General features: G+C 42.4%; 1 protein-coding gene across 1 annotated transcript; it reads left to right on the forward strand.

Annotated features, from left to right (window-relative positions):
• Positions 1 to 598: 598 nt before the first annotated feature.
• Positions 599 to 6,440, forward strand: LOC149847466 (uncharacterized protein C57A10.07-like). The gene is made up of 3 exons (XM_089998431.1): positions 599 to 1,322; positions 4,993 to 5,117; positions 5,535 to 6,440. Exons 1-3 carry the CDS (start codon positions 734 to 736, stop codon positions 5,853 to 5,855), a joined length of 1,035 nt encoding a protein of 344 aa, XP_089854557.1. The 5' UTR covers positions 599 to 733; the 3' UTR covers positions 5,856 to 6,440.
• The last annotated feature ends 8,084 nt before the right edge of the window (positions 6,441 to 14,524 follow it).

The raw sequence follows: 14,524 nt of genomic DNA on the forward strand, positions 1-14,524 counted from the left end.
TGACTCAGATTTAGATCTACAAGCAATTTAAATTCAAGTCCGGATCAAGCATGGTCCGATCCATACCCACAGCGGGCACCCTAATCTAATCTTGTCTCCCATTGAAACCCAAATTTTCCACGAGCAAGGCGAAAGCCATTCCTTGGTACCCTTTGGAAGATCCCCACCTGGTTTGTTTTTGAATTATTTCTCCAATTCCTTTGAATCCCTCAATCCCCACCTTATATGCCATCACCTTCAAGAGATCCCCAAAATTTCCTAAATGAGAAAGGTATCATATTTCTCATGAAAATTGCAAGAATCATGGATCTCCCATTGAAGATTTCAGCCTCCCACTTGTTTGGTTATTGTTTATTTTGTTTCTTTCCCCTGAAAAATCGTTTCTGATGTTGGTTCCTCTTGAATTTTCTTGTGGGTATTGTTTACATTAGCTTGATTATTGTTCTGAGTGATGATAGATTGGAAAATTTGTAAACCCATTTGGAACAGGAAGGATTTCTGATATTGGGTCATTCTTAGATTGTTTGGACTCTCCAATTTGTGAACCAATTAGGCTTTAGCTTGCAATTAGTGTTGTTTAAATTGTGGTAGCATTGGAAGTTTTGTTGGTCACTCAAGACAGATCCTTTAGCATATTTTGATTTCTTTGTGCCGTTTGTTAAATTCGAATACAGTTCGATCTGTGTCTTGAGTTTCGGTTTTGATGCCATTTTAAGTGAGTTTCAATGCTAGTATGAGTCAATCATTTGGGCAAGGAAGCCCTAAATCCTTCCACGCTTACCCGAGGGGTGAGTTGGATTTGGAGTCTGGGATTAGCAAGAAATCAAGGAGGGCCAAGAATTCTCAACTGGAGGTGATCAAAATGATCAAATCGATCAGCCATCGGCTTCACTATCACTATAAACTCCACCCACTTATCCTGTTTCTCACCTCTCTGGTGGTTGGACTCGTAATTCTGATTGTTCTAGCGGGGTATGAGAACCGGTTCAGGGGTATGGGCTTTCAAAAGAAAATTGAAATAGATTCAGTCGTGTATCCTTATGCGAATCTTCTCAATCTTGTGATGGTTGCGGGCCATTCGGTGTATACGAGTACCAGTTGCGAGAGGGTTGATGGGGAGGACTCATGGTTTTTGGTGTCTTATCAGAAGCATCCAGGGCAGGCTGCTACGTTCTTGCAGCACATCAGGGAGGGGGTTGAGATTGCTGCAAAAGATAAGGATGCTTTGCTGTTATTCAGTGGCGGTGAAACTCGTAAGGACGCTGGGCCTCGTAGTGAAGCACAGAGTTACTGGAGTGTTGCGGAGTCGAAGGGCTGGTTTGGTGAGTTAACCTGTTCTTCATTGTATTTTTGTTTAAATTTTATTTTTGAATACTTTCCTGTTCTAAGATGGTAAATATTCAGCATTTTTATACATAATGGTTCCTTCAGGTTATAGTTTTGAAGAGAATCACTTGTTCACAGTGAATTTTGGGTCAATTTTTAATAAATATTCATGCGAAAAGAATATTCACAATATTATAAGTTTAGAGTTTCTATTACCTCTATGTGTATTTTCTCTTGGATTCATGAAAATTTGTTCTCTTTAATTTCAGATGATCATGTGTTTGGTTAGAAAGTAGTCTGAACCAAAATTATGTTCTGTATACACTGCTCCTTGTGACTCGTAGAAATGCTCATGTTGATGACTTCTAAGTGGAAAACTGACAGTAGTATTGATTTATTGAAAACTTAGTTGGCTGCTGAAATCTGTGATGGGGAGCGCTATGATTCTAGTGATGCGATTTAGGATGTGTGGTACTCAGGTCTTTCGAATTATTATCTTTTATGCATGATAAAGTACCTTTGCTAGAAAATTTCAAGAAGATAATATATAGTGCAAAAGTTTTTCTTAATGAATATATAGTCCAAAAGTTTAAATTTTTTATCTCATTATTGGATGCACTGTACTTGACTCTCATATAGTTCTTGAGCTAGTCAAATATGGTCTGAGCTCAATAAATATTCTAGCTGGCCTATATCTGCTAATATCCTTCATATTAAGTCCACCCAAGGTTGATTCAACCTGCTACGTACAACCACATCTTCAATGATGAGGGTGGTGATTTTTTGAGTAAGGGGTGGCTTGACAAAAGCTCATCAATGCTAAAGTGGCTTGATATCTAGGAATCAAAGCTATAAATTGGCCAATGGTGTTGGATCAATTTCTAACTATGTCACATGGGTGCGGGTGCGGGGGTGCGGCACTTTCAAAACACTTGGGTGTGGGGCTGCGGCAAAAAAAATAATATATATATATATATATATATATATAATTTTTATGTTTTAACAGTTAACTTACCCCCATCATATTTTTTATGAATTCTTTTATCTCCCTCATTCTCTAATCAAACTAATTTGAAAGAAAAAATAAATCCAAGTAAGTTCACCATTACAATGCCATCTTAACCCAGTTCCAGTATTACTAATTTCTCAACACGAATTGCGCCTGAAACCATCACAAAATCCTCGTTCGATTTAAAAAAAATTGGGTCAGACCCGGGTCGGGTTTGGACCCTACCCAGACCCAATCTGGATACCCCACCCAGACCCAATTTGGATACCCCACCCCCGTGCTTTTATAAAGCAACAGAGGGGTTATGGTTTTCTCATTCGAGAAAACCCTCCCCACCTTCGTCGCCTGCCCTGGTCTCTCCTCCCGTCCGACCTCTAGCCGTCGGTCGACGGCTCGCCGGAGCACCGACCAATAGCCTCCCCCTGCCCCACTGTGCTCGTCCCTCTCCCTCTCTCTGTTACCCTCTCCTCCCACTTGGTTTCCCTCCCTCTCAAGCTCCCTCAGTCACCGGAACCTCGACGAGCCCCGTCGCTCGTTTCTCCCTCTCTCTCTCTCTCACGATGTTTTTTCGACAGCCGACCCCCCCCCCCCCCCCCCTCGGGCACCCTGTTCGCCGGCGACTTCAGCACCCTCCGCGGCCTTCTCGGGTAAACTCCCCTTCCCCCGAGTCTTCTTCTCTCTTCTCCTTCTCCCTCGACCCTCCTGTTCTCAGGTCGGTGGACCAGAGCCACCATCGTGGTGGCTCTGGGTCTGCCAGGGAGGTGCTGAGCACCTCCTTTCCTTGTTCTTTTCCCCTCTCTTTGACCCATTCGGGTGGCGACGACAGGAGGCAAACTTGGGAGCATTTTTTTGGGGTTTAAAAAATGGATACAAATGACCCTGGGTGCGTTGACCGCACCCAGGGTCCCGTTGACTGCACCGAGTGCCGCACCCGCGTCGCGTCGATGCGGGTGAGGCACCCAGTTTGCTGAGTCCCTGTGACTTAGATTTCTAATAACTTGCGAAGTTCTGTCGAGCCCTACATAGGCAACAACATGAGGCTGAGTGCCATCATTACCTTTGGTGAGATGAGGCAGGCACCTCAATGGATGTATATAATGCCTCATTTGTAAAGGATTTAACCATTTAAAAATCAAAGAGATTAAATGTTCAAAATATTACTAATTAATGTATGAAATGTCTAAAACCATTTACTACTTGCAATGACATTCCACTCTAAAAACATTGAAAAAATGTGACATACACATAACTTAAAAGCACAAATGGTTTGGAATTTTGACCATGATTACATCTTAAAACCATACCATAAATATGAATTATCATCTACCATCTATCTTATGTGAAGAAGAGTAATGAAACGACTAAGCAGAAAAAGAAAAGAAAAAACCCATTAGGAGCTTTATCTCTTCTCTTCCATTGTAATTCTTTTTAGGCTTCTTCATGTTTTTGTTTATGAAACTTTTCCTCTTTCAATCTCTTCCTCTTCTTCTAGATAAGCTGTATGTGTCTGTCCCCTTGCCTCTTCTTTGCTGCCTAGTAAGTTTACTAATTCCCTCATTACCATTTACATCATCCTTCAGTCGTCATTGTCATGAATTTGATCTTCATAACTTGGAAGCATAACTAGTCACTCTTCACATTCATTTCATCCCTCAACGGAATCGGATAGCTTCCAATATTGGACCATATGTATGGGTTCACCATGGGTTCAATTTAGTACTAGTCATACTTCACATCTAGCAATATTTACCATAACTTGGAATCATAACTAGTCACTCTTCACATTCATTTCATCCCTCAACAGAATCAGGTACCCGCCAATATCGGACCATATTGATGGGTTCGTCATGGTTCAATTTAGTACTAGTCATACTTCACATCTAGCAATAGTCTCTCTCTCTCTCTCTCCATTTTGTTGCCAACTTGCCATGCTCCCACTCCTGTTCCAGCAAACTGCTCCTAGCATTCAGGATATTTGTGGAATCAGCAAAAAGGATGAGGATGACTTCTGTAAAAATCTGCCAAATGGCAATGGAAAATTGTAGCACCTCATCTCTTTACCACGGCATTACAGTCATGCAAAAACCTTTCCTAATAAAATGTTTAAGAGGGGTGTTTAGTTTGGCCTTGCATTTGTCTGAACAAAGTTACCTTATTCATAAGGTCTTCTATGCATACGAACCTTCCTGTTGTACATAATCACAGCACATCATGGACACTAACTCCTGTTTTTGATGTCTACATATTTTAATCCAAATCAGTAGGCTGTGAATATTTCTAGTGGCTAGGGTCTGTAATAGGTCAATTTCTGTCATATTCCCTGGATTGCCAGGGAATTTTTAGTCGAATTTATGAGTTTTAGCTTTAACATCTTATAACTGTTCAATATTATGTTCCCATAATTCTCACAATTGGCAAGTTTGCTATTCACTAATGTTTCTTGTGATATAGATGAGAATGTGTTGCATATTAGTATCTCATACACAGATTTTTTCAACAGGACTGGTGGTTATGTCTCCGATTGTTACCATTCATATGTAGTAATGTGTGCAAACCGTTGATATAATTCTGGTATAGAGTTTCTTAGTTTGCATGTCAACTGAGTCCAACTTAATTTCCTGGAATTGCAATGATATGCTTCGTTTCATATTTTTCAGGTAATCAAGCAACTGTCAGGGGAAGAGCACTTACAGAAGAGCATGCAAGAGATAGCTTTGAGAACCTTCTTTTTAGCGTTTGTCGATTTCGTGAACTTACTGGTGTATATCCACAAAATATAACAGTAAGTTTTGTCGTCTATTAAATTATTTAGAGAATATTGGACACACCTCACATTTTTTCTGAAGCGAATGCAAGGCTTGTTTCAGTTAGGCTACCATGCTCATGCACAGCCTTTTAGTTGGAATAACCAGATATCTGTAGAATAGTTGCTTGTACCCTTAGAATTAAGGCTTAATAAATTTACTCTCTCTCTCTTCTGCATAAACTTCTTCCAAGGGCAGTTTGTTCAAGCATTGTGCAATATGGAATGATTACAGTTGGTTTATCTGCTGTTAGTTCAGTTAAATGTTCCTTGGGCTCAGACTTTGATATGTAAGTTGGTATGCTTCAGAGCGATAGAGGCTTTTGGTTTCTGTATCATATGGAGAATATTATGCTTTTTTAGTTAATGTTTTGATGCAAATGTTGACGGCATCAGGTTGTGAGCTATGATTTCAAGGAGGAAAGGTTTGCAGGTCTGCACCGCACTGCAATTGGCTTCCCGGAGGCAAGGTTCTTCTATGTGGGTACTCCGGCTTCGGCTACATCCAAGGATACAGCCAAGAGAGGTGAAGCATTGGCAAGGGCTCAGTTTCAGGAAGACCCATATGGTTGTATGGGCAATTTGTACAGAAAGAAACTGAAGCGTGATCCGTTCCATCGATCAGTTCCCTATCCTAATGGTTGCCCTGAATTGCAAGGTTTATTCACTTACTGTGGTCCACTTCCATACCCAGGCACACTGCCCTGGTCTTATTAGAACTGGTGTATCTTCTTCTATACAAAACAGTGAGATAAAGGCTCTCTCTCTGTATGTGCAAATATATTGATCAAGGACTAAAAATAAGCAGATAAGCTTTAGATTGGTCGATTTTAGCAGGAGATTTGGCTTCTTGGTGGTCGTTTCTGATGAACCTTGCCAGATTTTATGAACATGAATCTGACCAGGTAATTTAAAGAACTAAGGAGCTGTTTGTTTCATAGGAAAACGGCCTCTTCCCAGCAGATGTGAAACAAAACCAGGAAAGTGGTAGGCTTACATGGCACTGTGGTGGGCCCCACATTTTCCCACAGCACCTCCCGTGAAAACCCTTTCCCACAGCTGGAAACGAACGGGCCCTAAGAGGGAAAACCAACAAAATGTAGGAGGTAAGGAGAGGTGACAGGAAGAGAAACGAAATCTATGACGTTTGTGTAAGTGCAAATGAATGCAGGGATGATGGATAATCTCATTCCAACATATAAGATCATGTTCAAAGCTTATACTCCAATTTACTCCCTTCTCATATACTATTCTTTGCATGAAATTATACAAGAATAATGTGAATAATCCGTGTCGTATCATTTTAACCCTGTCCGTGTTACTTGGGTTCAAAGCATCACTGCGTATTCCTACATTCATTTCAAGCTTTTCCTTGGGCTATAATTTCCACAATGTATTGTCCTACTGTGAAATAAATAGAGTGGTTGTAGTCTTGATTTGTTGCGTACTAATATTGGGATTAGGACATACTTGAGTCGGATCTAAGCTAATCTACTGAGCTGAGTCTGGCCCTAATTGTTGAGTCCTAAGTTCAGTAGTGGCTCATAGAGCCCTCAATGCCCAAGTCAACTCAGTGTAGGCTGGCTCAATGGATTGGACCTGGTAAAGGGTCCATAATGTTGGCCCAGGACCTGGTCATACCTATGGGTATGGTCTGTGCCAACTCCAAACTGTGGACTGGCCCTCTACACAGTCTAACTATCCCTAAAACTAGAAGGCCTTAAAGACCCCAACCTGAGAAAAGGGTGTTTAATGTTCTGAGCTCAGTGTGATGGGGCCTAGGCTGCTAGACGGTGGTCTAGGTTCAAATTTCACGGGCGTCACCCCCTTGAACAATCTGAAGCTGGTGGCTCCCTAGGAGCAAGGTGTGCACCGGTTTTACACCGCCGGAGAAGCGATCATAGGCATTACAGACATAGTCCAGCGCGATCAAGTCTCTTTATGTGGGGGTGGCTTCTCAGTCTTTTATATAAAAACTATTACTATTAAATAAAATTTTATTTTGTGATTTATTCCATATATTTCATAACCACAACACTGAGATATTCCCATCACCATAAATTGGGAGTATTCATCACGGTTGTCAATAGATCAGGTCGGAATGAACTCAACCCGATAATACTAGGGTCTGGGGCTCAGTAAATTAGGTCCAAATAATTAGTTGGTTCAGACCCACAGGCGCCATGTGGACACGGGCCTTAACTACAAGTTGGTAAACCAGACAGTCTGAACCAAGACCTTTTTTTTTTGGGCAATGAACCAAGACCTTATTAGACTTCAAAGATTTTTTCCTGCATATTTTTAAAACATTAAGGGCTTTACTAGACTCAGCCTGGTTCTTACCACATGGACCAAGGCCTGGACCATGCTTTGCATCATCCAACCCAGGTCAGGCCCCGTACCAGCCAACTCATATCCAATTGCATCCCAAACCTGTTGGATGTGGACCAGATACAACCCATTGATAGCCCTAGGGTCGGGTTAGGGTTTACCCGGACTTGCCCATATAACAAATAGCCGGGTTCGGGTTTTGTCTGGTCACGAAAATAAATTTCCAAACCTGGACCTGCATAATTTTAGAATTCTTTTATTAAAAATATATATAAGAATACGCAGGCCATTTGAGGCACTAGGCAAAAAATCCAGGTCCAGTCGGGTACTCGGCAAAAATCATGATCCAAACCTGACTTGCACATTGCTTCTGTTGGGTTCGGGTCGGCCCAAATATTATTCGATTCTACTTTCCATGCCCATAACTGAGGGTTCAGGTTTGGGTTGGGTAAGGTACGCGATACAAACTTAGACCCGTTGACAAGCCCCTACCGTTAGATTTGTTGGAAAATAGGTCTTATGAAAAAAAGGCAAATGGATATCTTTTGAAAGGATGAGAACGGAGCTGGGCTTTTTTATTCTGCGTTTGGCTGGACTTGCTGGCATATCACAGGCATACAGCGTAATGACACGCGATACGTTATTTTTGCCTAGATTTTCAGTATAAAGGGGAGACGACACTGTGGTATGTTGGAGTATCCTTGTGACGTACAGTATCTTTTCAAAACCCGAGAAGGGTTTTTGTTGGTTTTGTGGGTTCTGTTGTTCGGTATAAAACCCCTCAAAGAAAGAAACCAAGCTTGTGAAGAAGCCCATTGGTACCTTCTGTGCAAGAGAGAGAGAGAGATGTGGTTCCTTATATATATATATATATATATATATATATATATATATATATATATAGAGAGAGAGAGAGAGAGAGAGAGAGAGATGTGGTTCCTCTGCATGTGGTAGATATAGAGAGAGAATGTGGTTCCTCTTTGTGTTCTACCACAGGCTGCTGGACTACAAGAGGCCGGAGGTGGAGTCTCTCGCTGAGCTTTTCGGCGGCTCTCAGCCTCCCTCCAACAGATCACTGCAGTGGGAGCTCCCGGAGAACCACCACTCGGACTCTCATTTCCACTTCGTGTCTCTTCCCTCTGAGGAGATAGCCTCCAATATTGCCAAGAAAAGTGAGCCAACCGCCTTCCTGCTAGGGATGGCAGTGGACCGGGGGAAAGCGGGGCCCCGCCCTGCCTCGCCCCGTTTGGACCGAGGATGAAGGGTATGAAACAGGGATGGAGGCGGGGATGAAGGTTAAAATCCATCCCCGTCCGGGGGTGGAGGCAGGGATGGACGTGCACTTTTCCCCGCCCCGCCCCAATCTCCGCCTCATCCCCGCCCCGACCACTTTTCCCCGCAATATCCCCGCCTCATCCCCGTTTGAACCGGGGATGGAGGACATGAAACGGGGATGAAGGCGGGGGTGGAGGATAAAATCCATCCCCGCCGGGGAGGCGGGGAGGGGGTGGATGATAAAATCTTGAGGCGGGGCGGGGGTGGAGACCTTGTCCCCCGCCCCGCCCCACTGCCATCCCTACTTCCTGCAGAAAATAATTTGTTGGGTGTCTGTTTTCATGTTTTTGAAGCATACCAATGTTTTGGAATGGGGGCGGTTCCTACTTTTTTTGTTTGGTTTTCTGGTTGGCAGCCTATAACCTTTCCGCGTTCCACAAGGTGGAGCTTGTTCAATGGAAGCCTAATGCGTTGCTGCCCTTCCCTTGAAAAAGAGAAAGCGAGGACCTAATTACGTCGGCAAAAGGAGTGGAGCCTCTTGATCGATCGATTGATTGGATCTATGTAGAAGGGGTTGATGGAAGTGTGAGATCAGATAGGGTATGGATCCAGTGTGACCAAATGGGTCTCACATGGAATCCAATGACCCACTTAGTGAACCATTCAGATATACACCACCAGGATCATGGTGGGGTCAGTCTACATTGGATTCCCAGCATGTTTAGGAGTTTAATGAGACAGTTAGGCTAGATAACAGTTACCCAGGAGAGGTTAAATTCTCTAGCCCCTTGCCTCTGCATAATTATTCCAAGAGGATCAAGGATCCCTCTGATACAGGTCGTTAATCAACCCTCCTCCTCAAATCTTTCGTGCACACCCTGATCTTAAAACCTACAGTGGTATTAGAGCCAGGTTGCGAGTGTGCAAGCATTGTAGCAAAAACCTGCAACTCTCGCAACTCCAAGAGCAGAGGGGCATCTCCTTATCCAACTTCGTACATACATCAGTTGACTACAAGACCTGAATGTTGTCGCTCGGCTTGCAAAGACAGAAACCAAGGACATTGTGTGGCCGGACACCCACGACTCCACCACTAACAAGATCGGGATCTGATAAGTCTCCCGACCCTTCGCCCAATGTCGGTCCTGCTCTATCTACTGCCAACTCGTTCGGGGCACTCGGGCCCTCGACATCAGAGTTGATTGAACCGGCGAGTCTGCCACGACATCCTCACCATGTTGCCAGAGAAGCCGGCTACGGCTGAGACGTCACCGGAGAACCCGAAGCTCCTAGACATCAAGGATGGGTTCACATTCGTGAGGCCTCTGGTTGTCGCTTGACAGTCGACGATGGCCTTGAGGCCCTCTAGAAGCATCTTTTCCTAGAAGATCCGCACCAGCATCGTCCAACCGGAGTGCTTCGACGATGGGTCTAAAGAAAGCAAGCGGCAGTGGCGATTGCCAAGCGTCGTTATGCGACCTATGGGCCTCGACGCGCTTCCGGACTCTGCCACCTCTAGCGTTCCAGATGCCTACAACCGAGCAGAGCTCTGCCGCTCGTTCTCTGAGTTGGGAGCATCGAGGAAGCCCTGCTATTCCTTCCCGCTCGATGTGATGTCCTCTTCTAGTGGGTTCCTCGACTTCTAAAGAGGGGCGAGTCTGGACTCTTCTTCGGTGGACTCAATGCAGAGGAACCCGACAAGCTCATCCTGGGATCGTTGGGCGAGTTGGATGCGCTGTGGTGGGCATCAGTTCCCTCTCCATTCGTCGACTTGCTCATCGACAAATGTTGCATCGAGATTGGTGAGATTGGCGAAGCAAAAAGCAAAAGGCGACCTCAACCATGAAAACCCTAATTTCTCATGTTATTTCAGATCCTCTCTCAGCGATGCCGTTGAGGAGAGACTGCAACTCTGCCCTGAATCTCGAGTTGGAGCAGTGACACTGCAGCTCAACGGTGGCACAGATGGCGAAGAGACGGTGGTGCGAGCCGTGCACCTCGGCAAAGCTGTCACCCTTTCCGATGAGGTAGAGGAATTTCAACATCAGCGCACTCAACAACCTCCTCCACAACGACCAGATGGGTCCTATGGTCGAAGCCCTTTGTTCAAGGCCAAAATCGGGTGACCACCCGACAGGACTGCTTCATCACCGCAAGGCGTCGATCCTTACGAACCCTAGCAACTGCGATGACTACGACCATCGCCCCCATTTTTTCGTTTCCCCTTCCTGAAAAAAGGGGGTGAAACCCTATCTTCGGCAAAGCTCTGGCCTACCTGGAGTAGGCTTTCAAGAACAAGTTGAGAGCTCCTGATGCCAGGATCGTTGATTACTTCGATGTCACGGCCAGTACAAGTCCTTTGTTTGTTCAGTTCTTTGTGATGGAGGTGGAGGATCTCGGCCGGATCAAACCAGTTCAGGCAGACGGTGCACTCGAGCTCGTCCTTGGGTCCCCAGAGCGACTGCAAATCGTTAATGATGGTCGAGAGGGATGCGACAGAGAGATGACAACGACGAGTCGATAAAGATTCTGTCGACATGCTCGAGCATGATCCAAGTTTCTATCGATGGGTACTCCTATACCGTCACCTGCTTGTAAACTCCGTCGAACAACCAACTGAGTGATCCAGTTAGAACAATAGATAGAGATCACGTCGACAATTGCCGGATCTTCAGGAGAAGGAGGCAGCGACGAGGGTGACGGCTGTCGCCCCCGTCCCTCTTTCTCACTATGTTTTTCCCTTTTGTTAAAAGGGCAAAACCCTAAGTTTTTTCCTTCAACATAAAAAGTTTTAAAAGTGGCTCTGCTACCACATTTTTCAAGAGGGAAACCCTAAGTCCCACTTTTAAGAAAAGGTGACTTAAAAACAAAAACAAAAAAACAAAAAAAAGGGTTTTTGAAAAGGGTGCTTTGATGCCGCCCCTGTTCTCTATTTTTTTTTAAGAAGAAAACCCTAAGAGTTTTCCTTTTACTAAAAGGGTAAAGAAAAAAAAAGACATTTACAACACCGTTCATGCTCTTTCTTGCTTATTACGCATGTGTCCTTCTGTTTTTCAAATCAGAAGCATTGTTTTCTAGGTAATTTCAGAAAGAGGCTTGTTTCTTGGATATTATCCGAAACAGAATTTTGTGTCTAAAATTACAAAAAAGTACCTACAATTTTCTGTTTAACTAAGAAAATTATGTCTTGGTGTTCTGGATTGATTTTACCTAGAATTGTTTTGATTTTTTTTTTCTGATTTTGCCGAAAAGTGCTTCTGGTTAGCGGAATACCTGACAGGTTTGGATCCAGTTGTTACAGATATTTTTGTAAAAGACCTGGTTGGATCCGGTAAAATTTTTGGCTCTAAAAGTTCTTTGAGTTATTGCATTGTTCTTATGCTTAGTATTATGTTTGGAGATGGGATATAAATCCAGTTTGATTCAGTTTTGTGATTGAATCCAAATGAGTGTTATACTCAGATATGGGATATAGATCCAGTTTGATCTAGTTTTTTGATTGTATCAGAATGAGTGTTATACTCAGATAATATAGATCCAGTTTGATCCAGTTTTGTGATTGGATACAAATGAGTGTTATGTCTGGATATGTTATATGGATCTAGTTTGATCTAGATTGAATCCAGGTTAGTGACACGCTCGGGTAGAGGATATGGATCTAGATTTGATCCAAGATTGTGATTGATCCGGATAAGTGTTGTGTTTGATATGGTATGTGGATCCATAATTGATCTATAGACAAATCTATATATATTTTTGTATGGATCTAGATTTGATCCATGTTGAATCTGGATAGTATCAGGCCAGAGATTTGGATCTAATAATGATATATATTTATATGGATTCAGGATTTACACGGTTTGATCCAGACAAGTGGAATATTGAATGTGTAATATGGATTGATCGACATTTGAAATATATGATTTTAGATATGGATTTGGATTATAGTCAAATCCTGTAAGATCCATGGTTTTATTTAAACTTGTATGGAGATCCATTTTAATCTGAATCGCGTTGGACTTGATAGATAATATATGGTTTTGGATATGGAATCCTGCAAATCCAATAAAATTGGATATATATGTAGATCCGGTAATGGTTTTGAACTTAAATGTTCAAACTAGTAGTTTGATTAAAGCTTGGTAATTGACTTATCATATTTTAGCATATCGAAATGATAATGAGATAACTCTCATTGGATATGGATTTGGTGCATATCCAAAATTGGATTTGGATATAGATTCATGATGGAAAACAACCTAGTTTGCAAATAACCTCATCATATGGATATATCATGAAGGAAAAATCCAACCAGTGTATGTAAAACCACATGATGTCATGGCTTAATGCAAATATTGCTTAAATACAATGCATTGAAAAAGTGGGAGCGGAATTATAATTTTTGCAGTGCGAATATTTATCTATAATAATTATAATAATGTTCCCTATAGAACGTTGATATGAATACATGAAAGGATATCTTTTATGTTTTAAAGTTTTGCATGAAATACTAAATGATGTTGATCTATTTGGATCCGGATACACTGATCTGAACTGATCAGGTAGTGATCAACATATGTGTTAATGTACATGAAAAGTGAGAGTATCTGCTATGTTTGGCAAATCATGAATTTATGAATTTTCATAATACTCCAGTAGAGTGCATGCCTATGGTAAGGTCATGGAAGAGCAAAAGAATCTCATGACTATGTGAGACCCACATTATGATGTGTTCGTAGATTGCATGACTTAATATGAAATGAATGGTGAATACTTGAAAGTTATGACATGATGGAAAAACAACCTAGTGTGTGAATAACCTCATGATAGGGATATATCATGAAGGAAAACTCCAACTAGCATATTGAAACCTCATAATGTCATGAGTGCATACATAATGCACTGGTTACCTAAACATGCCGGGAATCCAATGTAGATTGGGCCCCACCATGATCCTGGTGGTGTATATTTCAATGGCCCGCTAACTGGGTCATTGGATTCCATGTGAGACCCATTTAGTCACACTGGATCCACAGTTAGGTTGGATAACGGCTACTCAGAGAGGTTAAATTCTCCAGACCTTTGCCTCTGCATGATTATCCCAAGAGGATCAAGGATCCCCCCTTGATGCAGGCTGTTAATCAACCCTCCTTCTCCTCAAATCTTCTGTGCACACCTCAATCCTAAAACCTACAGGGGTGACGTTTTGGTTGTTCGATTGATGGGTGCTTCAATTTTTCCGTGGACTGTTTGAGAGGATGAATTGTTAGTAGCGTGTTTATGTTGTGGGCTTTAATCATTCTTTTCTATTGGTACTCTTTATTGAGTTTGTATTGTTCGGTTTATGATCTCTCTCTCTCTCTCTGGCGTGTTTATATTGTGGACTCTAATCATTCCATTGGTACTCTTACTGAGTTTGTGTGATTCGGTTCTACTAGTCCTATGATTTTCTCTCTCTCTCTCTTTTGTGTGTTTATGTTGTGGACTTTCATCAATCTATTGGTACTCTTACTAAGTTTGTGTGATTCGGTTCGTCTAGTCCTATGATTTGATCTCTCTCTCTCTCAGAGTTTTGTGGGACATCTGTTTTAGTTCCGAAGGTAGTGTAGAAGGGAAACGTTTAGGAACAACGACTATCTTGTTTCTGGTTCATGTGTTGTTGCCTTTAACATTCGGATAATGAGTATTTTTAACTGCAGTGATGGACTTGAAAATAGCACATGCTTGTTTGCTTAAATTGCATGCCATTGTAAGTTAGTGCATCTTTTACTTTATTTTTT

Source organism: Nuphar pumila, chromosome 2 (assembly GCF_984573655.1).
Source record: "Nuphar pumila chromosome 2, dmNupPumi1.hap1.1, whole genome shotgun sequence".
NCBI lineage: Eukaryota > Viridiplantae > Streptophyta > Magnoliopsida > Nymphaeales > Nymphaeaceae > Nuphar > Nuphar pumila.

Excerpts from the sequence above, each read along its gene's own strand:
- LOC149847466 (XM_089998431.1), top strand. The coding sequence starts at position 734 with ATGAGTCAATCATTTGGGCAAGGAAGCCCTAAATCCTTCCACGCTTAC. Across the intron at positions 1,323-4,992 it reads GGAGTCGAAGGGCTGGTTTG|GTAATCAAGCAACTGTCAGG; the intron begins GTGAGTTAACCT and ends CATATTTTTCAG. Across the intron at positions 5,118-5,534 it reads TATATCCACAAAATATAACA|GTTGTGAGCTATGATTTCAA; the intron begins GTAAGTTTTGTC and ends TGACGGCATCAG.